The sequence below is a fragment of the Zootoca vivipara genome, chromosome 6 (genome assembly GCF_963506605.1).
Source record: "Zootoca vivipara chromosome 6, rZooViv1.1, whole genome shotgun sequence".
NCBI lineage: Eukaryota > Metazoa > Chordata > Lepidosauria > Squamata > Lacertidae > Zootoca > Zootoca vivipara.
The window spans coordinates 68,425,519-68,453,012 of record NC_083281.1 but is presented as its reverse complement, the minus strand read 5'-3'; the positions used below and the strand labels follow the sequence as shown (position 1 = coordinate 68,453,012).

General features: G+C 44.9%; 1 protein-coding gene across 1 annotated transcript; it reads left to right on the top strand.

Moving 5' to 3' along the window:
- The first annotated feature begins 199 nt into the window (after nucleotides 1-199).
- GPT2 (glutamic--pyruvic transaminase 2) lies at nucleotides 200-27,490 on the top strand. The gene is made up of 11 exons (XM_035119043.2): nucleotides 200-1,126; nucleotides 11,633-11,722; nucleotides 12,878-12,986; nucleotides 17,624-17,757; nucleotides 20,846-21,089; nucleotides 21,541-21,620; nucleotides 21,705-21,841; nucleotides 22,997-23,171; nucleotides 23,549-23,704; nucleotides 24,851-24,963; nucleotides 25,090-27,490. The coding sequence occupies exons 1-11, from the start codon at nucleotides 794-796 to the stop codon at nucleotides 25,178-25,180; spliced, it is 1,662 nt and encodes a 553-aa protein (XP_034974934.1). The 5' UTR covers nucleotides 200-793; the 3' UTR covers nucleotides 25,181-27,490.
- Nucleotides 27,491-27,494: the final 4 nt, after the last annotated feature.

Sequence of the window (27,494 nt, the reverse complement as noted above, 5' to 3'; positions counted from 1 at the left end):
AATAATTACGCCAACGTTTCTCAAACAGCCTCGCCTTTTAAAATTAAAAGCAAGCAAAACCACACAAGCTACTATTTAAGGAGATCGCATTTCAGATGTGGCGTGATCTCCCCATTATTACCCACACAGCCAACTCCATCCCACATCCTCGCAACCACAATGACAAAATACAAGCACTCGGCTGCGCTGCCCAGGAGGGGATTCTGGGCGTGGTAGTTTCATATGTCACCACCTGGTGCTACTGGGTTGGCTCAGCTAGAGGGAAGCAAGACTACAAGACCCACCAGGCAGCGCGGCTGACAGTACTGGCTGGTGCAATCTCTTATCTCCACAGGCGGTAGCGGAGAAAAGAGGGTCTTGGAGGGGCGGGCTTGCAGTTGGGGGTGTCTCGGGTCTTTGGCCGGATGGGATTTCCCCGGACTTTGCTCCTCTGCAGAGAATACAGATTGCGACTGCGAGCGAGGACCTAATCCTTGCAATGCTGGGAGTCTTCCTCCTCATTGGGTGAGAGCATAACTGCTCTTTCTTGTAAAAACCCAACTCTGCCCTCTTTCCGTCAAGTTGCTTGGAAGCTTGGAGGAGGAAAAAAAGAACCTTGCCAAGCATGCACTTGTACCCGGGCAACGTTGATTTTATTTTATTTTAACATTTTGCTCGTGAGGTCTTATTGCATCTCTGTCGCGAAATAACAGGGGTTGTGTGTGTGGGGTTTTCTGTTTGTTTGTTTTTTCCCCGAGGTGGATGTGACTGCTTCCCCCACCACCTCTGGAATTTGCACCCTCCAAGGGGGAGCATGCATCGCCTCTCGGGACTCGCGAAGGAAGCCGCTCGCCCGAGCAGCAAGAATGAACGGACAGAGGCGGCCGTGCGCTTCGTCTCCTCGCTAGTGGCCGGCAACAAGCATCCAAGATCGGCCGCCCGGCCCCGCCGGCCGCCGGGGAAAGACGGTCCGTTGGCGCGCTGGAGCAGCGCTGCCAAGGCCTCTGCGATACCGATCAAGGAGAAGCAGACCCGGGAAAAGATCCTCACGCTGGAATCCATGAACCCCCAAGTCAAAGCGGTGGAGTACGCCGTGCGGGGGCCCATTGTCTTGAAAGCGGGCGAGATCGAGAACGAGCTGCGGAAGGTAAGGGGGTGGGGTGGGGAGCGGCGGGTTTTGGCTGCCTGAATGAATTAGCTTTGTTGCAATGGGGGGGGGGAAGGGTGGTCTGCTCAGAAAAAGACACCCGCTGTTTGCACGCTGCGAATGACACCCCCCTCCCGGAAATATGTGCCTAATGGCTCTGGCAACTAGAAGTGTCATAGGTATAACAGCTGGTACCTGGCCGGTTTCAACGAAGAGAGAGGTTGCTTTTGTTCTTTTCACGCCCCCCCCCCCGGCCGCTTGCAGCTCTTCTCGCCGCCGGCCTGGGCCGCCGCCCCCGGGCCACTCCTCCGCCGCTGCGGCTCTTGATTGGGGCAGGCGAGGGAGGCCTGCCAGCCCGCATGGAGCGAAGGAGGCACGCTGCTTTTTGCATCAACAACCAGGACAGAGTTTGGCCCAGGGAGGGAACGCGGCGGAGGCTAGTGGACAACCTATCGGAACGGCATTAATTCCGTTTTACGCATACACTTCAAGGGTTGGGAACGGCCCTGTAACTTTCCAAGCTTCTGGCTTTACTAATTAATACAGTAGTTATAGGACAATTGCATTATATAGGACAGTTGTCCCGGGGAGGGGAGGCAAGCGCAAAATGGCTGGTTTGGTTCTGATTAAACATGCTTAGGATTGTCTTGCAGGTCTTGTCCATTATACTTCCACGTGTATGTAAATAGAATTTCTCTGGCGTTAATCCTCGGACCTAACTTTCCATGGCTGCCTTTGCTTTGAATAAAATTACACTTGTACCATTTTAAAATAACAGCCATGTTCGAATACTGGTTTCAGTAGAATAAATGCTTTCATACAGAGTGATCCTATGTGTGCTTACTCAGAAGTAAATCTAGTGGGGTTTACTGAGTGTTCTAAGGATTGCAACCTTAATTTTACGCAGTATATAGAGTCTACAATTTGCACTGAAGTAAGTTCAATGGATTTCAGCAGAACTTGTTTTCACATAAATAGGTTTGTGACCATGGAAATAAAGTTTCACTGGAAAAAATATTTGAGGTAATCATGTTAGCATACATTTATTTTTCAGTAGTATTTTCCAAAATAGTTTTTGAGAAGCTTCACTTGGTTTTCTTACCACATTAAAAAGTTGGGTCTACTTTCAATTACCGTAGACCTTTTTTCGGATGGGTGATTTAAAGGTAAAACTGACATTAGGAAAGAACAGTAAAAAGTGCTTTGTTTTAAAGAATTAAGAAACTAGAATGATAAGCTTCAAGCTGCATATCATATCCATTTTGATTTTTTACAGCCTAATATTTTTGCTAGGCAGTCACTCAGAAATCTTTTTTAAAAAGCCAACCAAAAAAGCAAATACCCCCCTCCCACAATCTGTGTCATCCAATTGCGTCAGTTTGTGATCAGATACTTCATAAATTAATATTTACTTTTCTTCTGCCTCTGCTGCCCTCTGATGTAGTTAATGACTCCTTTGTCTTATGTAAAGGGGTAATAGATAACTGGTCAGTTTTTCAGAAGGTTAGCCATGCTAAGTCTGTTCCAGCAAACCCTGACACCACAATAAATGTATTAAGTTTTAAAGGTGCCATGAGAATCCTTGTTCGGTTTTGCCATTCAGTGTTTCATTTGCAGATTCTTTAGAGTTAACCTAGAGTCAGTTCCTGTTGCAAAAAGAAACCACTATAAATTGAACTCTTCCACTGCATCTCTCACTTCTGAATCCCTTTCTCCGGCTCCTATGTTTTATGTTTTCTCAGGTTGTTTCGAATCAATAGTCCTTTCTGAATAATGTTAAAATATTTTTATTTGTATAACACTTCAAAGTATTCAGCGCTGTTTCACAAGGCTCACTTTGTTGCCTTACCTTGTCTAAGTTGGCAACATCCCACTTATTGCAGATGGAGAGATTGAGGAGAACAGAGAGGTTTGCCTGACTTTGTGATTCATAACCTAGGTTGCCTGAACCTTTCCAAACATGCTAGGTTTATTTGTACAGAGATTTATTATTATTATTTGTATAGAGGAAAGTTTAATAATGTGCATGAGCCTACAGCTGCATTCTTCAGGCACAAGTTCATCAACTCTGAGCTAATGCTTTCTTTCAGATTCAGTTTACTTTAGTTGTTTGGCATTTTACTCAGGCTTTAGGGCCATGATTCTTGATGCATGTTTGCACATGACCCAAGAATTCCCCAGGCGCATACACTGCCAAGATGGGGGAAGAGTTACTTTTGGGGAACTTTTGTTTTGGTTCAGTTTATTTCGATTTAGAAACATAAAACTTGGCTGTTTGGAGAAAGGTGGTGTAAAAATGGCTTTACTCAACCTACCAGGCAGGTTTTGATTAAACGTCCACAATTTATTAGTAGAACATATGATAGATAAGGCAATGATATGCACAATTTTAAAATATGCAGAAAACAATATGTACAAACAAACCAGAGAGGGGAGCTGAGGGAAGTCCTTAAGGGGCGGGAGATGGATTGATGGGAGGGGGGAGAAAGGGGGAATTGTAATTGGATATGTATTGGCAATTCGTATTGTTTAAAAATCATTTTCTTTAATAAAAATGTTTAATAATAATAAAAAAGATCAACCTACCAGGGTGCTATTACCAGCAATTCACATTTAGGCTCTCTGCGCACACGTAAGACAAATAAAATGTGCCACCAACAGGGAGTGTTGGTGTGAAGGGGTGAGTAAATGCATCTGCAACAATTCCTATGGTGGTATTCAGTGTTAGCCCTGCTCAGAATAGTCCCATTGAAGTTAATGGACATGACTAGCTTTGGTTCATTCATATCTGAGTAGGCCTTACTTGAATAGAACCATAAGTATGAAGTGAGGCCTCTGTAGCAGATATCATATTTCCTCGAATCTAATGCTCACATTTTTTCGCCAAATTACATTGTGAAAATTAAGGTGCACATTAGATTCAATGGCACATTTACCTTTGCCAGCAAATACAGTGGAACCTCGGTTTATGAACACCTCGGTTTATGAATTTTCGGTTTACGAATGCCGCGGACCCATCTGGAACAGATTAATTCATTTTCCATTACTTTCAATGGGAAAGTTCGCTTCAGTTTATAAACGCTTCAGTTTATGAACAGATTTCCGGAACCAATTACACCCATGCTTCGGGTTAAGTACGCTTCAGGTTGAGTACTCCGCGGACCCGTCTGGAACGGATTAATCCACTTTCCATTACTTTCAATGGGAAAGTTCGCTTCAGTTTATGAACAGACTTCCGGAACCATTTGTGTTCATAAACCGAGGTACCACTGTACTTTTTTTGGTTTCAAGGTTCTGACAATTGAAGTCTGTGTTCGATTCAATGACTCATTAGACTCGAGTCAATACAGCGGTACCTCCGGTTACGAACTTAATTTGTTCCAGAGGTCCATTCGTAACTGGAAACTGTTCTTATCCTGAGGCGCGCTTTTGGTAATGGGGCCTCCCACTGCACGCGCGACTTCCGCTTGCATCCCGGTGCAAAGTTAGCTACCGGGAGCAGCTACTTCTGGGTTAGCGGAGATCGTAACCCAAAGCGTTCGCAAGGAGGAAGGTACATAACCAGAGGTATTACTGTATGGTACTTAGTCACTGCTCTGGTTTTTTGACCCTTCATAATCCGAGAGTAAATTTTTATGCAGCACAATTTGTAAACGTTGCACTGCTTTTTCTTAATTTCTATTGCAGGTAGGGAAATCCTCTTCATCCAATTTGCATAGCACGTGGCTGTCTGCAAACATCAAAGGAAGCCATTCATAGCAATAAAAAACCCAAGTTTATCTAATGTCTCATGCTGGGTCTATATTTAGTCTAAAACATCATCAGCAACTTGGTGGCCCTTTACTCAGTTCCATTCTTTACCACAATCACCCTCCCCTCACACACACACACACACAAAAATCTAAGTATTATCCACTGTAGTGATTCCTAGATGTCACTGTGCCAAATTGTGAATTGGCCAGGACCAGAGAATTATAACTAATTTCATACACCCAAGGGGGCTTTTAGTTCGTTGTTCTCAAACAGAAACCCAAAAGTTTCCCCACTTCCTAAAGATGTGTGATTGACAGGTGGGTAGCCCCACCCACTTGTCAAATTTGGCCAATGGTGTTCTTCTATGACAAGGATCTAGCCTGTAGAGCCAAAAAGGTCCAACAGCTCAATGCATTCCTACACATGTCCACTCTGAAGTTAGCCTCACCACTGTATAATGATGGATCACGATATAGCATGGAATCAGATTTTCAAAGAGCACAGTCAAAAGTTCCTCTGGATATGCTCCAAGCCTGGAGGCAGGCTGGCATAATGTTGGACCCCCTGTTGGGCTCTACCAAATTGACTGAGGCCCCCAAAGACTTATTGGCCTCACTTCTTGTGAGCTGGCATCCGTGACACACTTATCATGTTTGACTTGCTGAGGTGCAGAGCCCTTTCTTGAGCACACCTGAAAAATGCTTTGGACCTATGCCAGCGCAGAGGGAAAATGAGTTGAGTATGTGTGTTTTGTCATAACTCTTGTCCAGTTTGTGTGCAACATCAACCAGGAAGGAGCTTTGTTGGCATCGCTTAAGTGACTTCGAGCCTCTCCCAACGAAACATGTTGCTTTAAATAAAAGAGAGAGGGGAGAAATCTTTTGAATGCATACACGGAAGTGTGCCAAGGACACGATTCAACAAGAATCCGGGATCCTGTACCTGGATCCATACCAGAAAAATAAAATGATATCCTGTTCTGCCCTATGCCAGCCTACCCTTGAAAGCCCTGCTCATTCCTCCTGCTCCTTACAGTGTAGTGACCAGGTACCCTTGCCTCCTTTCCGTACAAGGGATGCAGTTTGATGCAGTGGTTTGGATGACTGACTAGGCCCAAAAAGGTCCAGGTTCAAATCCCTACTTGGCTGGCCTTGAGTAAGTCACTATACCTCATCTAACCTACACAGGGGTGTAGGAAAAGACCATGTATATCACATTGAGCTCCTTGGAGGTAAAGGATGGACGGTATAAAAAGGCAATGAGGACACTGCAGTGTGTCCTTCCTGTATCAGTTTAGATCAGGCATCCCCAACCTGCGGCCCTCCAGATGTTTTGGCCTACAACTCCCATGATCCCTAGCTAACAGCACCAGTGGTCAGGGATGATGGGAATTGGAGTCCAAAACATCTGGAGGGCCGAAGGTTGGGGATGCCTGGTTTAGATTGTAAGCTCCTTGTGGGCATGTTGTTGTTACCTTTTTATATTTTTGTAAACTGCTTAGAGGCGTTTTGTAATCAAGAGGTATAACAACTTGGTTAAATAAATAAAATGAATTGTTTGCCAGTTGAGTTAGGGGAGAATTGGAACAGGAAAGATACATCGCAAGCAGATGTATGAATTGTGGCAGCTCCTAGTGGGATAGGGAACACCTAACGTTCCCTCCTCCATGGCTTTGCACAGAAGGGTACAAAACCCTCTGGTGTGCTTGTAATGATGGATATTAGGTACTGTATCCCAGACCCTCCAAGTGTCCCTATTTTCCAGAAACAGTCCCGGATTTACAGAAGTAATCCCAGTTTCTGATTTGATCCAGGAATTTCCTGCTTTTCCTGAGAACACTCCTATTTTCATTGCAGAAATGTTGGAGGGTATGGAGTTATGTGAAGGAGATAAGTAATTATACAACCTTTAGAAGACATCTAAAGGCAGCCCTGTATAGGGAAGTTTTTAAATTTTTAAATGTTTTATTATGTTTTTATATATGTTGGAAGCTGCCCAGTTTGGTGCGGGCAACCCAGTCAGATGGATGGGGCATTATTTATTTATTTATTTATTTATCCCTATTTTCATTAGAGAAATGTTGGAGGGTATGGTGTATACTAAGTGCTGATAGTAATGTGTTGTACATCATAAGCCTGCAGCATGTTCCCCCATGCTAAATACAAGACTGAGCCATTGGTTTTACAAGGTAATGCAACATTACAAGAGAATTGCAGCCTAAAAGACCTGAGGCTTTCCTTCTCCTGCCCTAATTTTATTTTCTTACAAATTATTCCAAATTGACCACTCTCCTTTCAGGGCTCCCTTAATATGAGAAGTAATGTACAGTGACATCCTCTATTTGTTAGAGGTTTTACTTACAATTAAACAGTATATACATTTTCTTAGATAAATACATACAAATAATAACATTAAAACAAGGTTATTCACCAGAAAAGCGCATTCACACTTGCACTGCTAAGGCATAGCAAAATACTTCAGTTCCTTCTAGTTACATCACCCCTTTCTAGGGAGCCGTAAGGCTCATCAAACAGTCCGGTGCCATTTGAGGTCACTATCAAGACTGTTTAGCCTCCCCCTTCAGCTACAGCTCTTGTCAGCTTCAATTACACCAAAATGACACCAGCTGGTTTGACAAGCAGGACAGTTGCGTCTGCGGTGAACCTGTTTGATAACAGGAGATTGCATAGGTTAGCCCCACTGAGCTCAATGGGGCTTACCCCCAGGCAAGTGTGTACAGGCTGGTCCTGTTAGACTGAACTTAGCGGGACTTCTGAGTAGATGCATGCAGGATTGCACTGCCAGCCTGCCAACATTTTGTGGTTGCTTAAGTGCCACAAGGACAGACGAGGACAGTTTTAAAAGATGCATTGGTCTGTTATGAAGCTGAATTGACTGGTGCTTAAATTGGTTTTCTCTTACGGAAAAAGAAGGTTGACAGCCCCGTTCTTTGCACATTTTCATGGAAGTTGAGTCCAGCTGAGTTTGCTGGTTCTTTATTCCCAAGTTTGCAGCCAGTTGCAGCAATGCTTTGCATGTTTGTTTGGACACAAGTTTCATGCTTCCTAATATAATTCTACGATACGTATATAAAAGGTGCTTAGTATTCAGAGACTCAGATTGCTATGTTTTACCTGCACTGTCAGAAGCAGCGTGCCTCTGAATGGCAGTTGCTAGGAATCTCAAGCGGGGAGAGTGCTTTTGCACTCAGAATCCTGCCTTTGGGCTTCCCATAGGGATCTGGTTTGCCACTAAGAGAACAGGATGCTGGACAAGATAGGTTGTTGCCTCGATCCATCAAGCTTCTCTTATGTTCTTGCATTGTGTGTAAAATGTCCCATATTCAATAGTCAGCAGTATCCAGGTGAGAGCTGGGAGTGGCCTCTGACGGAAATCCTGGAGAGCTGCTGCTAGTCAGAGTAGACAGTACTGAGCTAGATGAACACATTTTCCTGTGTTCCTATGAGTGCTTTTGCGGGTGGGGAATTCCTCTCTATCCTGCTTTCTGACCTACATGCCTCTTTCTCTATAATTCCAAATAAGTGGAGGAGGGGCTGGTTGTCACTTCTTAGAGGCGATGGGAAAGAGAGCCTGCAGATAAATGGCCAACTGACTCTATTCCAAGGCTGCCAGTTTTGAAGCATTAGTAGAAACAAGCATTCTACATGAAAACTAGGAATTGTACAAGCTAAGTCTTTTCTGGTGTGGCAGGGAGGGAAGTTTCAACTGGATTTCTGCCTTGGTACCCTGGATTTTTGCCAGGGGCCCTGCCGGTTGGAAGGTTTGCAGCCCTGCTGTGTTTCAGCAAATAGCCCCCTGGTATTTTTCATGTCAAGGAAGACCTTTTCTCTGAGATGCCCTGTGCAAATGAAATTAGATCCCTGCCTGGGATGGTGGTTCTGTTTTGTTTTTTCCAATTCACAGTCAGTTTCTGGACAGCCTTTCTACTTTTTGTCAGTGTTTTTAATGGGACCAGGATGAGGACCTGAATTACTTCATCTGATACAACATATCCTCCCTTTCCTGAACCCCATGTCTCAAACACCTCTAACCTTGTATCCATGACAGCCATTGCTTCAGTAACTATATCCAGGGGTTGCCTGATGTTTTTCTTTGGGAAAACAAAAACATTCCCTTAATTCCAAGCTTCGTAACTCATGATGGGAGACTGAGAACAAGCTTGGCCTTTGTACATCTTTGCACATGCTGACTGAATATTGTAAATATATATGCTTAGCAAAATGTTCTCAGCAGGGTTCTTCATTTTAATATAAAGAGAGCTTGATGGCAAGCCAGCGCTCATCAAATGTTCTCTTGGAAAGGTTTGTTCTCTGCAAAAAAAGGACAGGACAGGACAGGAAAGGAAAAAGCAACAACACTGGTGCTGTAACTTAGGATTAAGGGCCATGGTGTACCTTTCAAATGTATGTCATTACTTTTAATATCAGAAGTCCTTGTACCAAGCACAGTGTGAAACTAAGATATTGTAGAAACAAAAGAAATGGCAGCATAAACATGCAACTCACAGGTCTAGTTAATCAGTGCTCAGCAATATGCTTGTAAAAGATTATTCCCCCCCCTTTCTCTTTATAATTTTTGCAAGACATCCAAATCTTCCACTTGCTGTCTCTCTTATTTTTCTAGTTCTGGTCTCCATAATTGCTTGTTCAAAATATGCCCAAAGTACATTCTTTTCCTTATATCGCCAGTATAGAGTTACCTTATACTTAGTCGGTCAGTATAGAGTTACTGCAGCAGGAAAGGGCCATGGCTCTCTTCTGCATCTGTTTTGCAATGCAGAAGCATCCAGATTCAACCCCTTGCACCTCTCGGTAGGGCTGAGAGACTCCTGTCTTAAAGCCTGGAGAGCCACTGCCACTCAGCTTTTGACAAAATCGTGCTAGGTGGACCAATGATCTCCTTCAGTATATGACAGCTTCCTATGTTCCTGTGTTTTAGGCTCAGTCTAAAAGGAGATAATTAAAAAATAATCCTCTGTCAAAGCATAGGGTCAGGACGGTTTCCCAAAAAGTCAATTTAGGTGACTAGCAAGATTGCGTGTTTAGCCCAGAGATTGGGCATCTCGATTTCCCATGGCAGGTCCGGGTAAGATCTTGTCAAGATACCATGGTGAACCTCTGCTGGTTTGAACAGGCAGCATCTGTGAGACACGCTAGGGTTGGAGACAGTGGCTGTTTGTAGGTTCCATGTTTCCAATTCTGCAAAATATGGTTTGAAGGATGGGAAACAAGCCCTGTGGTTCATGTGTTCCTTCCTGGTTTGATCACTTGTTTTACAGTGGTACCTCGGGTTCAGAACTTAATTCGTTCTGGAGGTCTGTTCTTAACCTGAGGTACCATTTTAGCTAATGGGGCCTGCCGTGCCGCCACTGCGTGATTTCTGTTCTCACCCTGAAGCAAAGTTCTTAACCCAAGGTACTATTTCTGGGTTAGCGGAGTCTGTAACCTGAAGCGTTTGTAACCTGAAGTGTCTGTTACCCGAGGTACCACTGTAATTGGAAAACTGTCATTTGAGCAAGCTTCCTTATTTATTCATGGTTGAATGCCACAGTTTGATCCTGATTTGCAATCCTGGAAAGGAGGGTTTGATGAAACCATAGTTTGCTGTTTCCAGAGTAACTGTAAACTGTGGTGTTAGTCATCCAGCGAGGCAGAGCTGCAGCAATAGGCTCCACGCACCAGCATCCCTGCGGCTTCCTCAGAGGGGTGAGGTGGCAGCATTGTTGGGGCTGCATGGGCACACCGGCAGAGCCAATCCTGCACTCCGGCCAGAAGGTCCATGCAGCCCCATCTTCATTCTAGTTTCACCCATGCCCCTCTCTGCCGTGATGCCAGCGCCAGCAGGCTACTGCTATAGTTCTGGCCCACCAGGTGAGATGCTCTTTCTTCCATGCCTCTTCATACCAACTACTACTAGGAGAAAAAAACCTGGAGAGAGTTATTGCCATTATGTTCTTGATTCTGGGCTTTTCAGAAACGGTTGGGAACACAAGGCTGAGTAAAGATGGACCTTTGATCTGATCCTGCAGGACTCTTGTGGTTTGGTCAAGCCCAGGGTATTATTCATTAAACCAGGCCTGCGAGAGGTGAAGAGAATGTGTCAGCATAGGACATTTTGCTGACCCTCCAAGCCATGACCTAGAGCAGTTTGGGGATGCCTGATCTAGAGAATTGGAAATGTGATAACTGAATGCACTCAGTGATTTGCCCATGACCACCCAGCTTGCTCCTGGAATGAGCAGAGATTCGAATCCACATTTTTCCAGTTCAAATGTGACACTCCAACCACGTGTTTTTCCCAGGACTTGAAAATGGAAGTGGGGGGGCCTTAGGGTTGCCTCAGAGGTGACATTTGCCCTACTCTGAGATTATCTCCATGTAAGCAGACACAAATCTACCATCTTTTGAGAAAGGTGTTGCAAGGGTTTTTGTTTTGCTGCAAATGTGCAGGGTTTGAAGCCAGTGTCTTCCCACCCTGCTGGCTTGACCCAAACACTTCTCTCTCTGGGCTTCTGCCTTTTTGTGGAGAACCAGGTACAATTCCTTCTTTCACCCCTGATAGTGGTAGGCAAAACTTCTAGCTCCTTGATTCTCTGGAGAGCCTCCTGTTCTTCACCAGTGTCGTTTTGTTGCCGTCGTCCTTTGCAGATGGTATCGCATGTAAAAAGCAAGACAGTGTGCCCTTCCAATACGCTGTATCTGAATAAAGCTTTGATGTGCTCTCTCCTCTTAGGGGATCAAAAAGCCTTTCACGGAGGTCATCAAGGCCAACATTGGGGACGCACACGCCATGGGTCAACAACCCATCACCTTCCTTCGTCAGGTACGATGGTTCTCAAGCCATTGCAGGTTCTCCCAGTGGTTGCTGGTGCCCATTGCAACTGGTAGGGCAGGAGGCAGGGCACCCAAAAGCCGGTAGAGACTCACCAATGACAATTAGAGCGAACTCATTCTAGTTGTGTCCCCGTCCTTCTCCCTGCTCAGTTTTATGAGGGCAGTGTTCTTTTGCAGAAGCTAAGGAGGTACAGTACCGGGATAGAAGACTAGGACTCCAAGGAGCCCATGCAAGTGACCTTCACTTCTATGGAAGCAAAGTGGGATTCAGATGTAATCAATTCACACTTGCTGCAGTTCAAGCTGCTGTCAAAGAGGAAGGCTAGGCTAGAGGGTGTGCTGTTTTCAAGCATTAAGCCAGAGCTTGCCAACCTGTTTGGACTCATGGGCACCTATTATTATTATTATTTTATTATTTTAGTTATATCCCACCTTTCCTCCAAGGAGCTCAAGGTTTTCCTCTTCCCATTTTACCCTCACAACAGCCCTGTAAGGTAGGCTGGGCTGAAAGACAGTGACTGGCCCAAGGTCCCCCAGTGAGCTTCATGGCCAAGTGTGTATCTGAACCCTGGTCTCCCAGACCCTAGTCCAGCGGTCTTCACCACTACACCCCAAGGGTTCTTTTGCAAACTGGAGAAATTGCTGTTGGAACCACACACAAATATCTCTCCACCGAGCACAAACCACAGCCTATGCTACAATAGAAGCACTTCAAGTCCAGTCTGAGTTGGAGGAAGAGGAACCCTCTTGGCACTAGGTAAAGCCTCTGCAGTTGTATGTGTGTATCCTTGTGGATGCCACATTGCTGATCTCTGTCCTAAGACAAGGGAAAGCAGCTACCCGTGATCTCTGAAAAATTGCTTGTGTTAGCATTAAGGCCCTGGTGCCTATTGATCAGCTGCCATTGATCACTCCAGACTTTACTGGCAAATCCTAAGGGACTTTTTTGTTTTTGTTATAAATGACCTTTCTGACTTAAAAACTAAGCAGCAGTCCTCATTTGAAACCTACCAGGTACTTTAGGTAATGGAGGAAGGTTGAAAAATGATCTTTTAAAATAGAACAAGGAATGCTCAGTAGCAGTAAGGTTTCTTTATGTTTGAAAACCAGTTTTTGTGTGCTTTGTTTTTTCTCAACCATGTAGGTAGTTGCACTTTGTACGTACCCAAACCTGTTGGACAGCCCAAGCTTCCCAGAGGACTCTAAGAAGAGAGCGAGGCGGATCTTGCAGGGTTGCGGAGGGAACAGCTTAGGTACTCCTCTCATATTACCAATTTAATTTAAATTATAGATCTTCCACAGCAATAATTTTAATTAATTAAGTATATAGCCATGTTTCTTTGGCCTTTTAAAAACAGGAGAACATCCAGATCCTTTTTTTCCATGCACATTTTATCAATGTGCATGCCTTTTCTTACCCAACCTTCCACAGTCTGCAGACCAGTTTTGGTAGTGTTGACAACTTTGTGTATTTCCTTTCCTGGGCCTCATCTGCACTATGCATATAATTCAGTATTGTACTACTTTAAACAGTTGTGGCTTCCCCCCAAAAGGCTGCTGGGAACTGTAGTTGGTTAAGGGTTCTGAGAATTGTTAGGAGACCCCCGTTTCCCCTTCACAGAGTTCCCGTTCCCAGAGTTTCCTGGGAGGAGAGATTAATTGTTCAGCCACTCTGGAAAGTGGCAGAATTACTTCTGAAAGCTTTGTGGGACACTGTACATAGTTGCACCATGTAGCCAACTCCTCTTTCCCATTCTTTGTTTTCTTGCAAACAAAAAAAGCCTTTTAGGCTCAAGCCATGTTCAGATTAATTAACTTTCCTGCAAACAGGAAAACCAGGAAAACGAGGCAAAACAGAATTCCCATTGCACAGACTTTGCTCAAGCCTGTCCTCCTCAGGAATAGGGAGCCCCAGTAAATATGAGGGCAACAATACTGTCTTATGCACATCTCAATAGTGAGTCCTGCTGTGTTCAATGATGGCTCACTCTCAGGGGCTCACTCTTGCATGCATTTAAGTTCTCGATCCCAGCCTGGTTTATTGGGAAGTACTGGTAAGTCCCACTGGTTTCCACGTGACTTATTCCAAAACAGGTGTACATAAAATTGCAGCCTAATTTAACCCAGTGCCATAATTCCGCCCCCCCCCCCAACCAAGAAAAGTTAAGAGAAATTGTGTTTATGCTGCTGTTATCTAGGTAGTGCTTTAGTTGTAGGGTATGTCCGAGAACTACAGAATCTGACAGCCTTTATTACTTCCATTCCAGGCAGGGAAAGAGAGTTATTGTGGCATGATTAAAGGCATAATTAAAGAAAAAGAGCTCTTCCCTAATTTTCTTTGTGATAAGTGCCTACTTGACATTTGTCAGGACCAATCAACATCAAGGGGGAGGGAAGTACAGTCACTTGCATTAGATAACATTCAGTGCTGCTCCCTGTTTCCTTTGAACATTTTTATATTGTTCTGAGACTCAGCCACCCCCAACCTAGTGCCCTTTAAATGCTGTGGACTACAATTCCCATCGGCCCCAGTCAGCATGACCATTGCCTGGGACTGGTGGGAGTTGAAGTCCAAAATGATCTGGGCAGCACCAGGTTGGAGCAGCCTGTATGTTTGCCTTGCTTGTTCTTCTAGGTTGTGCTTGGCCTCGTTCCTTTCTGTTGACTGCTTTCCTTTTCATGAAATCACTTGAAGGCTTTTTGTGCCTTAACAGACTGGGTTGTAGGAGCCAGCTAATCCGGAATCTGTTCATGACCTGTGCAAAGCAACAAGCACAAAGCAGAGTTGTCATTGAACAAGGGATACATTTGCACTTGGATATTTCTAGTGCAAGCATGTCCAACAGGTAGATCGTGATCTACCGGTAGATCACTGGATGTCCGCAGTAGATAACTGGCTCCCCCCAAAGAAGCTAAACAACTGTGGCTCCCCTAAAGAAAGCTCAACATTTTACCTCCTCTCTGAAAAAACTCAACAACTTTGACCCGACCCCCCCCCAAAAAATGGGCCTTCCTCCTTCTTAAAAAAAGCTCAACCTGAACCCCCCAAAAGGGGGTAAATCACTGCCAGTTTTTAAATCTGTGAGTAGATCGCAGTCTCTTGGGAGTTGGTCACCCCTGTGTGTAAATGTGGCTTGTGCCGAAGGCCTGTTTGCACCATTGCCACCGCTGACTCCTTTTACATACTGCGAAATCAACAGCAGCCCAAATTTGAATTTTCCCTGGATTGGGATATGTGAACATACCCTTTCAGATTCTGTTTTCTTCAGAATTTCAACCTAGGTCTCTCATTTTTCAGATGGAAACATATGAAGTTCCCTTATACTGAATCTGACCCACTGGTCCATCTGGCTCAGTATTGTCTACACCAGGCATGTCAAACATGCGGCCCTCCAGATGTTTTGGCCTACAACTCCCATGATCCCTAGCTAGCAGGACCAGTGGTTGGGGAAGATGGGAATTGTAGTCCAAAACATCTGGAGGGCCGCATGTTTGACATGCCTGGTCTACACCAATTGGCAAAGAAGTTCTGGGTTTTCAGACAGGGGACAACTCCCAGCTCCAGCTGGAGATGCTGGGGATTGAACCTGGGACTTTGCATGTATCTCTCTCACTCACACACACACAAGCAAGCCACTTTCTTGTGTGATCTCACATACCAGCCATATTCTCTCAAATACAGGAATCACGGAGAAAGTCAGTTGCATTAATTATTTCCATCTAATCATTGTCCAAACTGAGTACAAAGGTAGGGTGAGAAAGACCCACGTCATTTGGCTCCACCAATTTGGTTCCGGGATTCACATGCATACTACTGTCAAATGAGATCACACCATAGGGAAGTGACTTTCTCACCACTCTGTGTGGATGTGTGTGGCCTTGAATTCTGACTAGCAGCTCTGCTCTTAGTTTGGCATGTGATTTTTTTTTTTTTTTTTGCATTTCCCAGCGCCTTGATGGCCTTCAATGTATCTCACTGCAAAGATATCTTTTTAAATCATTATGAAGTAATATTAGCAGCTTACAATAGGCTTGCTTCTAATGGCTTCAATCCTGCCTATTCTGAACATTCTGAACGCCAAAACCACAAGGACCTTTTCCAGATCAGCACAGCCCCCACCCCACAGCGATTTTTGTTTTCAGTAAAGCAGAAACGACATTGCAGCTGCTGCTTTCTCCTGATGCAAATACTTTGTGTGCCAGTCTACTTACTCCTGAATAATACCCTAGGACCAGAGCAGCATGTAACATTTTCTGAAAGCACACTGATAAGCAGACATGTTGTGTCTTGGTGACCAGGATCTGCTCAGAAAGCTTGGCATTGGACAAGAGGTGAAGGTTCATAAGTTCTGTGTGGGTTTGTTTCTTTGTTTTGCCTTATCCCCCATGAGAGATAAGAGCCTACTTCTAAGACAGCTACCTGCGTCTGGAGGATGACCGAACAGTAATTTCTTAACGAGGTACAGCAAGAAAATTTAAAAACTGCACATTAAACACTCCCTGTTGCTCAAGTTCAGATGAACTTCAATAACCTTGGCCAGCTGGCAGATAAAATCCCTTGCTGGGCTGATTTTAACTAGCCACGTAGCAAATCTGCCTGCCTTTGCGTTCTCTGTCTTTCCACTCCCACTCGTGCACAACTTCCTAGACCATAAAGATGTGCCTAATATTGATTCAAGTTGGAAACTAGTTTAACTAGATCTATAAGGAAGTGCAACTGTATGAGAAGGAAGCCAGCCAGTTTCCATCTCCCTTTGCTGTGTAATGAGGAGTCTCGTAGTCTGACCCAGGGGAAAAAAGCAAAGGTTTTCTTCACAATGAAGTTTCTAGTCCCTGGGATGCTAGAAACTGGTAGGTAGCAGCATTAGCACTGCTAGTATCACAGACGGAGATTAGCAGTCTCAGCTAATTAGTTCCTATTCAAAGCCATCCTAGTACCACAAGTTGTGTGTGGTAAGTGTTGTGCTTTGTACTAAAAGCAGGTCTTTCATCCTAGGCTGGCTGTGCTCACAAAAGAAAGAAAAGACTTGCAGCCTTCGAGATAAATTGAAGATATTAGGACCCATGGTTGATGGAGAAGGAGGAGACAAGTACACAGCTTATTGAATGCATTCTGCTAGGGAGACTGCAGGGCTTTCTTAGCTATAAGTAGGCTGCTGGATGAGTTGATCTGCATCTCTCAGGCGTGTGCTCATAATGGACTTGGGTAGTAAAGGGAGCACAGAGTTAACGCACAAGGGCCGTTGTTACAACTCTTCCTACTAGGAAATCCTACCCATGCATTTGGAAATGGGTAAGCAGAAGAGCCACTTGCACAAGTGTGCTTGGGGTTGCCTCTGGCTCTAAACATTTCAAAGGAAAAGAAATGGGCCGGTAGTAGGGATAGGCAAATTTGTCAATTTCGGGTTTTCTCGTGGTTTTTAATTTCTCATTTTTTACACCTAAGTTTGGTTCTCCACATTACCATTATCTGTTTGGTTTTTTTTTTTGTCATTAGGAAAATTTGTCAGCATTTTTGTGCAAATCTTTCCTCGTATCCATTTTTGTATGCAATTTTGCCTAATACCCCCCCCCCTTTTGCAAGTAGTTTTTCCTAATATAACTTTGGTCTGTTTTCACTAATATTTTTATGGGTGCTTTTTTTTAACACACACTACTTGGCTGGGGGAAGACAGGAGTGCCTGGCGTGCTCTGGTCCATGGGGTCACGAAGAGTCGGAAACGACTAAACAACCACTTGGCTGGACAGCTGCAATGCAAAATTCAGAGTGGATTTTGAAGGGCGGCTGAGTTTTGGTTTGGACAGCTCAGTGACAAACCTGTTCTGGGATTGCAAATGTTTCTGCTTGTCTGAGTGCAAATCTCTAACGATGTCCCCATTTCCCTGACAGGTTCCTACAGTGCCAGCCAAGGGGTGAACTGTATCCGTGAAGATGTTGCAGCCTACATTGAGCGACGGGATGGAGGCGTTCCTGCAGATCCAGAGAACATATACCTGACAACAGGAGCTAGCGACGGTATTGCTGTACGTTTTGCTTTTTAATATATTATCGTTCTTGTGATAGTGTGGTTTGGTGGACTAGGACCTGGGAGCCCTGGGTTCAAGTCCCCACTCAGCCATCAAGCTCCCTTGGTGACCTTGGGCCAGTCACGGTCTCTCAGCCTAACCTACCTCACAGGGTTGTTGTGGGGATTAAGTGGAAGGGGGAGAACCATTCACGCCACCTTCAGCTCCTTGCAGCAAAGGTGGGATAAAAATGCAGTAAAATTATTATATTTATATTATTATTAATATTATGTATATTTATATTCCTTCTTTCCTCCAAGGAACTTGGGGTAGTATATATGTTTTATTGTCATAACATGATAAATGATAGGCTGAGACTGGCCTGAGGTCACCCAGTGATTTTCGTATTTGAACGCTGGTGGCCAGGGCCCTAGCGCAGAAGTGGAGAACCTCAGGCCCAGACTGGGCTCTTCCAGGCCTCTCTGTTTTGCCCTCAGGCCTCATGCTCTCTCCCATCATGCCCTCAAGTATTTTTTTTGCCTGGCTGGAATGCACTCTTGAACTCTGATGATGCCTCCTACTTCCCTGGATGGAGGACAGAGAGGGGTGTGTGAGTATGTGTAGCCTACTGTACAAAGGGAAAAAATTACATTCATTGCCCCACCAATTTCTTTTATTTTTATTTTTGCCTCTGTCCCTGCTCAGCACTGGTATGTGGCCCTGGAAAGTTGCCCAGAAGGAACTGCAATCCCTCAGGCTGAAAATGTTTCTCTGTCCTAGTCCAGTCTCCTAACCCCTACACCCCACTAGCTCTAGACATTGAGACCCCAAGCTTGGGTGCACTCTGACCATATAAAGGCAAACCTATCACTTGGCATGAGCGGCATAGCCTGAGTGAATGTACATAAATCCCTAGATTCCTATAATAGTGGAAGGGACCGCGAGGGTTTTCTGGTCCAACCCCCTGCAATGCAGGAATCTTTTGCCCAATGTGGGTCTCGAACCCATGGTGCCGAGATTGAGAGTCTCATGCTCTACCGAGCTATACTTGGATAGCACACGTTACTCTGACAGCAACTTCTGAGCTTCTGCAGGGTTTGAATATTTGCTTTGCAGTTGTCCAGAGAGAAAAGGGGAGATGAAGGGGGAAAGGAATATAGAAGCAGCCATACAAGGCATGAGATGGGCAAAGAAATAGTCCTAGTTTTGAAACTCCTAGCCGCGGCCTTCATATGGTGCAGAAGTGGACAGGCGTTCTTCTCTCTGTTTATGATCTTTTTTTCCATATAATTGCTTCAATTCTTTGTCTCTCTGGCCCCAGGCATTTCAAAGGAATGAAAGGCTTCTATGTCAGGACCTGTTCATGTGGAGGAGGCCCTCCTTGCAAGGTTTCTCTCCCTGGAAAACAAGATCAAGGCCCTGTTTGTGTGTGTCAGTGGCCTGGCTTGATCTAACATGCAAAACGAGAACTGGGGGGGGGGGGGGGGGAGAGAGAGAGAGAGAGAGAGAGAGCTGATTTTGTCAGCACAATGAGGGGGAAATTCCTTTATTCTGTAAACTCCTCAACCTTGGGTCCCCCATCATTCCTGACCATTGCCTAAACTCTCTGCTGAGGGTGTGAGTTGTATAGGGACCCATGGTTAAAGCACATAACGCATGGTTAAACATGCGGCAAGATCTCCTCCCCCAGACCTCGCCCCCTTCCCTCCCACTAACATTGGCAACCCAAGTGGGTGAAATAGTGCCAATGCAATATTTGTTGACCTGCAGCAGGAAACCCACCTCAGCTTCAGTATATATAGGGTGGCGTAGGTTTGCTGCAAATTGGGGGGGGGGTTCCTGTCAATATGTAACTTTGAAATCCTACACGCCGCTTCCGCACTCCCCCACCCACCCCCTTATACATTCAGGCATTTTTGGCTGCCTTGCAAAAAACCTTAATGAAAATGCCATCGCCTGGCACAGTTTGGTATTGCAGCACCGTTGGGCCCACAGTTTTATTGATTCACCCAGTGTTCTTGGCCTCTGGCTTGGCAGCGGGTGGAGGTGGACTACTAGCTGCTTATGTAAAGCTTTGCCAGAAACGGCACGCATCTCCGTGCTTGGCCGCACTTGCTCCTTTTCTTCTCGGGGAAGCAGGAATCGCTTCTTTAGATTCATTAGCCCTAAAAGCCAGCAATTAATCAAATTCAGCGGGAGCTCAGTGGTGGATCATTATTTCGGAGGGTTTGGCATGGTCTGTGCCCATCTAAGCCAGCAAGAGAGTTCAAGGACTCAGCCAAGCAAAAACACTCCCAAAGAGTGCAAAGGAGGGTCAGTAAGGGGGTGTGGCTTGGGGAGAGATGGAGGCCCCTGAAGCTGAGGTTCCTCCATCTCTATTCTGTGTTCGAAATATAAAAAGAACCTGGTTGGATCAGTCCAAAGTTCCACCTGTAACTTAGTGGGGGAGCTTGTGCTTTGTAAGCAAAGGATCCCTGGTTCATTTACCAGGTGGGGCTGGGAGGAACCCCTGTCTTAAGTCCCGGAGGGCTGCTGAAAGTCAGGGTAAAGGTAAAGGGGCCCCTGACCATTAGGTCCAGTAGTGGACGACTCTGGGGTTGCAGCGCTCATCTCGCTTTACTGGCCGAGGGAGCTGGCGTACAGCTTCAGGGTCATGTGGCCAGCATGACTAAGCCGCTTCTGGCAAACCAGAGCAGCGCACAGAAACGCCGTTTACCTTCCCGCCGGAGCAGTACCTATTTATCTACTTGCACTTTGACGTGCTTTCGAACTGCTAGGTTGGCAGGAGCTGGGACCAAGCAACGGGAGTTCACCCCATCACAGGGATTTGAACCGCCGCCCTTCTGATTGGCAAGCCCTGGGGCTAGGCTCTGTGGTTTAACCCACAGCAAGTCAGTGTAGACAATGCCTAACTAGATGAACCACAGAGCTTATTATACAGCCCTTCCCCAAACACTCTTGGTTTTTCAAACACCCTCAAGAAGAAATTTAAGCACTTTTTAGAAAAGCCTGCAAAATATTGTTGTAATGTTGACGCTTTCTTTTATTTGTTTAGGGGAGAAATGGAACACAAACTTGTTAAATAACCTTTCTCTTCCCCCTCCAGACTATTCTAAAGATCCTTGTCTCAGGGGGCGGAAGATCCCGAACTGGAGTGATGATCCCAATCCCCCAGTATCCCTTGTATTCAGCTGCTATTTCGGAATTGGATGCCATTCAGATCAACTATTACCTTGACGAAGAGAACTGTTGGGCCCTAGATGTCAATGAACTGCGCCGCTCCTTGAATGAAGCCAAAACATACTGCAATCCAAAGGTCCTCTGCATCATCAACCCTGGAAATCCCACAGGTTTGCAGAACTCCTTTTTGTCTTCATGCTGTAATTTTCCTTATCTAATGACTTTTCACCCACCTGCCCGTCATCAGTTAAGTGATGTTAAGTGATGGGCAGGAGGACAGCTTTTCATCCTGCCTTTGTTGCGTGCCAAGGCAGCAGAATTAAGTCCCTGCTCATCAGTTCTTGAGTGGGGGCTAAGACCCTTTGCAAAAGTGCCCTTTGAAGCAGCTGTGTGCTTCTCTTTTAATGGAGGGGAGGGGGGGAGAAGCAAGGAGTCTCTCCCCCCCCATCACTTACTTAGAGAAGCATAGGGAAGTTTCAGTGAGCATTTTTGCAAAGGGCTTTAAAATAGAAACCCCCCTTTTGTTGTTCTGGGATTGAAAGATTACTGATTTATTGCTTACAGATTTTTATTAATCAGAGCTCTCTGTTTTTTCTCTCCCACCCCCCACCCCTAATTTAGGTCAGGTTCAAAACAGAAAATGCATTGAAGATGTGATCCACTTTGCTTGGGAAGAGAAGTTGTTCCTCCTAGCTGATGAGGTAATTAAAGCATTAAATTGCAGGCCGCATCTTTTACTTTGTTCATAAACAAAGAATACATGTGCCTTTTCCTGCTGGTTACAGGTTTATCAAGATAATGTCTACTCGGAGAGCTGTCAGTTTCACTCCTTCAAAAAGATCCTTTACGAAATGGGACCAGATTACTGTAACAATGTGGAGCTAGCTTCTTTTCATTCTACCTCTAAAGGATACATGGGCGAGTAAGTTTTCGTAGTGCCTCCTCTTTTTTTCTTCACTGTGTCCTGGTTCTCATATCTCAATAAGCTGAAGCTTCGTTTCTCTAGTCCACCCAAACATGCTGACTCCCAGATAGGAGTTTCTACCCGCTCCCTGCTGAGCTGTTGAGATCAGTGTAGGATGGTGTCTTGCCAAATCAACTTCGCCCTCTTCTCATGACACTAGAACTTGGGGGGGTATTCAATGAAGCCGAATGTTCGAAGATTCAGGGTAGACAAAACAAAGTACAGTACTGCTTCATGCAGCATCTTGGATGTTTCCCCCCACAAGAAGTTGTGAAGATGGCCACCAACTTGGATGGCTGAAGCTGTCAACAGCTACTGGCTGTGGTGACTATGTCCGTCCTCCACTGTTGAAGCCCCTGAATGCCAGTTGCTAGGAATCACCAGGAAGTGGCATGCATGTGCTTCCTGGCACCCTTTCAGACTACAGTTCCCAGGATTCTTTGGGGCAGCCATGTGTGTTAAATGTATGGCGGTCTGCAGCTATGCACCTACATGTAAGGCACTTCACCCCCACCCCTACTTTATTCTGTTTACTCTCCGCCCCATATCTTTTCAAAAATGTAAATATGTGTCTTTATTTTTAAAAGGCTTGTCCATTATGCTGAGCTACAGTAAAAGAGAGAGAGAGAGAGAATTCATAACATCTTTGGCTGTACAGACGCCACTCCAGCTGCTTCATGACTGCCCAGTAAAGATGCTAATGACCTCCACATACCAATTGACATCTGCTGTACTCTCCAGATGTTGCTGGGTTACAGCTCCCAGCATCCCTAGCCCATCAGCTGGGGCTGCTGGGAGTTGGAGTCCAACAACATCCCAAGGGCAATGCATTGGGACAGACACACCTCTTTGGCTTGAGATTTGTCCCTCTTGTGTTCTAAAAGTCAACGCTTCCTTGCGGTTTTATATTAGTGCACTGATTTTATTTATTTTAAAGATTTTTCTACCCCGCCTTTCAATCAAACAATGTCCAAGGTGAGAAGCAACAGGTGGCATGTTATATACGCAATGCTATCATCGCCATGAGTGTTTCAGAACGTGTTGTTTTTTTCTCCTTTCCTATTCTTTTTCTATTCACTACCCCCACCCTCCTGACTATCTCATTTTTCTCAGGTGTGGCTACAGAGGCGGCTACATGGAGGTGATTAACTTGCACCCAGATATTAAAGGGCAACTTGTGAAGCTTCTGTCAGTCCGTCTGTGTCCGCCGGTCTCAGGTCAAGCCGCCATGGATGTTGTCGTGAATCCTCCTGTACCTGGGGAGGAGTCGTATGCACAGTTCATCAAGGTGTGTGTGTGTCTACCTTGTGCAGTAATGACAAGAGAATCAGAATGACAAGCATGAGAGGGAAGCTAAAGTGATACCTGCATCTCCTGAATCCACACGCAGATTCTTACATTCAGTGCTGGGGTGCACAGCACTTCACCGAAGCTCCCTTTGCACACATCTGTCAAACTAAGGCGGTTTGTGTTGCTTGGCAGGGTGGGGTGGGAGGGGGAGGACAGAAGGCCTAGGAAGTTTAGAAAGCAGAGGGCTCTGCTCAGAAGTTTTGAGAAGCACCACCCTAAGGAAGAGAGGAACTGCAGGGCAACGCAAGCCGTTTCTGTGGTACATAGTTCATTTGCCTTTGGTGTGACATTGCTGTGTGTTCCCCCACAAATCAGGAAAAAGAGTCTGTCTTGAGCATCCTCGCCAAAAAAGCCAAACTGACAGAAGAAATGTTCAATCAAGTACCGGGGATCCACTGCAACCCTCTTCAGGGGGCTATGTATGCGTTCCCACGAATCTTCATCCCTTCCAAGGCCATCGAGGCAGCAAAGGTGAGACTTCTCCCCAACCGCTGCTATTACTATTGCTGCAGCTGTGCAATTGTTGCCATTCCAGTTTTGAAGCTCCAGGCCAGGGGAGCTTTGATGCTTTTCTGGAGCCACTGTGCTGGTTTGGGGAGACATCAGTACTTTTTTTTTTACAGGAGCTGAATTGAATTTTCCTGAAGCGCCATTACTCAACAGGGGTGGCATGTCTTAGATTTGCAGGATCTCATCTTGGGCCACCTGTAGCACACTAGTATGATGATATTCCTACCCTTTGATATTGGTCCTTTGATAATCAATAATAATGTTTATGGAAACGTCGTGGTGAACACACCACCAGTATGATTCGTGCCTGTCAAACAGCTGTTAAAGAAACACAGGGGCAAGATGACAGTCCTTGGTGCGACCAACTTTACAGGTGAAAATTAGAATATCGTCGAAAAGTGCATTTATTTCAGTAATGCAACTTTTTTTTCCTTTTAATTTTTACAAAGGCTTTCTTTTGGAATTTCCACAGTAATAAAACAAATAGTTACAATAATACAAAAATAAACACCGCTATTACATTTCATGAATTCCATTCCATTTATAATTGACCCGCCTAACGACAAATAATTACAATTACAACAAATAAAGGCTTGACATATCTTGCTTTGCATGTCATGCATCTATCTCATATATTGGTTTCACCTTTTAAGTTGCATTACTGAAATAAATGCACTTTTCGACGCTATTCTAATTTTCCAAGTTTTACCTGTATGGTCCAAGTGCAACAGCCATTGGACCCTACAAAATGAGGGCACTTTCGGCTGCTGCAGAGAAGCTTTGCCAGATAGATGAACGGATAAAAGTATTTGGAAGCATCCTTTTTTTATATAATGAGAGGAACTTAACTGCATAGATGGACCAGGGCAGGCATCCCCAAACTGTGGCCCTCCAGATGTTTTGGCCTACAACTCCCATGATCCCTAGCTAACAGGACCAGTGGTCACGGATGATGGGAATTGTAGTCCAAAACATCTGGAGGGCCAAAGTTTGGGGATGCCTGGACTAGGGGGCTGCTGAGGTTTCTTTAGCTCGATGATTCCATGAAAACGGGACTTGCTATTCACTCTCTAGTTTCTAATTATTACATCATTTTTATTTCTGCAGGCTCATAAAATGGCTCCCGACATGTTCTACTGTATGAAACTTCTGGAGGAAACAGGGATCTGTGTTGTCCCTGGAAGTGGCTTTGGACAAAGAGAAGGCACTTACCACTTTAGGTACAGGGATGACAAAGCATGCTGCAGTGTCAGCAGCTGTATTAAATTTTCTTTTTTTTTGATGACATGGTCTCCCTGCTTTCAAAAGTCATTTTATAATACTTTTTTTTCCTCCTGTTTCCGCAGGATGACCATTCTCCCTCCGGTAGAGAAGCTAAAGATCTTGCTGGAGAAAGTGAAAGACTTCCACATAAAGTTTCTCAAAGAGTACTCTTAAGCAAAGTGAAGACTCTCTTCCACTCTCGCTCTCTCTTTCCAGAGTAAATCTGGGAAATCCAAACAAAGCTGTGAGGGGAAAATGTTCTTTTAATCAATCAAATCCACACTAGAACGGCTAGTGCCAAGCTATGAAATTTGCGTACCTCCAGCCTGAGTGTGTACTGTTGCTTTAATTTCATGGAAAGAAATGGAAATAAGGGCAAGAATTGGGTGGGGGGGAGAGTGCAATTGTGTGCCTTGACTCAATTTTTATTTCTTAGCTTGTGGGGCTGGCTGGCCTGATGGGGAAAAAAAGATAGGGAGATTCTCGGTGAGAATTATTGGAACTATTACTATTTCAAAACAGCAACCCTACAAAATTTACCTTTGGTCTTAAATATGAAAGCCAAATTTAACTAAGCTGGCAATTGAGTGTCAATAAACACCCTTCTATAGATTAAAAAAAATCCCTTACTTTGTGTACTTTAACAAGGCATCCCCTTCTATCTTCCATATTTTAAAAGCTGCATGCGTCCAGTAAATTGGGTAGAATATGGTTCATGTGAACTGTTGTGCGGTTCTCCTTGGCGTAAGCAAGGCTGCAACAGATACATTTTGTGGTGGATGTCCTGTTCAGACTCATCATTTTTGAGCACTATGCCACGCTGTGGGCATTAGGTATGTCATCCCTTTGTTTCAGGATTTAAGAAATGGCCCAAATTTCTTCTAACCCAGTGAATCCAGCCTAGACTGCCCCAGCATGTGAACTGATGCCAATCATGGTCTTTGCATGGAAAAGAATCACAAGTATGAGCTAAATAAAAAATAAAAATTGGGAGCCTATAAAGAGGGAGACGTGGAACTGATATAATCAGGACACAGAACTATCCTCCTTTCATTTGGCTAGGTGCTGCTTTAGAATGTAGATATTGAGTAAATTAGCTAAGCAAAGGAGATGCTTCTTAGCTATACTGTAAATCGGAATGCGCCTCAGCATGGTAGCAAATAAATACAAGATGCCGATACCAGAGGGAGCATTTTCCTATGTGCGAAATGATCTGCCAATTTTGTTCAACAAGGTACTCTGCCAATATATATATATATATATATTTTTTGACCACTAACCGATAATAATAAGGTCCAACGTTGAAGGAACGTGGAAACGTCACAGTGAGAATGGGTCCAATCTGGTACTATAATCTTGCCTAAATATTCAGCCCTCTCTCAGGGCTGCTATTTCAACTTGAACAGGCAACTGGAAGTTCTGTGAAAATCGCTATCCCATGGCTGTTTCTAGCCTTAGAAAGACGGGGATTTTCTCCTAGGTATGTCACATGGGCTGAGTTTCTCTTCTAAGAAGCAGAAGTGAAAACGAGAGGGCAAGATGGCCAGTAGGCTATTTAGCATGGCTAACCAGAGTAGAGTGGACTGCCTGAGTGCTAGTTTCGCCCAGGTTCATGACACTTTGCTCTCCTACAGTAGATCCGTGTTGGTCCAACTGGGCTTCATTTTGCGATATAGTGTGAAAGTACCATTTCCTCCCCCATTAATCCATCTCAGTCTTGTACATAAATAGGGGTGCCAACTTCAATATTGGGGGGCGGCAGGTAAGCCCTGCCACAAATAATCACATGATGCAGCACATGCACATCATTTGAATGGCAATGCCTATCAATTTGGGGGTCTGGCCCCCTCAAATATTTTATTGGTTGGGGGGGCAAAGGCCCCTCGACCCCTAGGAGTTGGCTCCTATGTACATAAACCTGGCTTAGCTTTTTTGGGGACTGCTGCTGTTGCTGACCCAAGTTTGCAGAACGGTCCAAGTGAACAAAGCAATTACAGCTGCAGATCACCCTGCGTACTTCGACTATATTGCTGAGTTGAATTCCAAAGGGGCAAACAAATGTATCTTATGGGTGGCGTTAATTCTAGATGGACACACTGCCATCCGAGAGCAGCAGAAACGTCCTTTCTGCATTTTTGTCCCCTTAAACCTACCATTTTACTGACGCCGTGCAAGGATGGGGATATTGGAATGCTGAATGAACAGAACACTCAGCTTGCTGGCGCAACTGCTTGGCACGGTTTCCTAAGCATTGATTACGTGAACTACTGAAAACTAGCATGTTTCACTCTTGGAACACTGCAGTTTAAAAACAAAAACAAAGGAATTGCACTCCCCCCCCCCCCGGAAACCTGGCTTTGGGCTCACTGCTTGGGAAGGGCCTTCATATTGAACATACAGTGCAAGAGAATTCTGTGCGCTACTCGTGATTACTATATATTTTTATATACTTTTGTAAGTTCCCCCCGTTGGGTTTGGGAAGGGTGGG

What these genes read in the sequence shown, in the direction of transcription:
- GPT2 (XM_035119043.2), top strand. Translation starts at nt 794, where the DNA reads ATGCATCGCCTCTCGGGACTCGCGAAGGAAGCCGCTCGCCCGAGCAGC. An exon ending in CCATCACCTTCCTTCGTCAG is followed by an intron (nt 11,723 to 12,877) that starts GTACGATGGTTC and finishes TCAACCATGTAG; the next exon opens with GTAGTTGCACTTTGTACGTA. An exon ending in CAACCCTGGAAATCCCACAG is followed by an intron (nt 21,090 to 21,540) that starts GTTTGCAGAACT and finishes CCCCTAATTTAG; the next exon opens with GTCAGGTTCAAAACAGAAAA.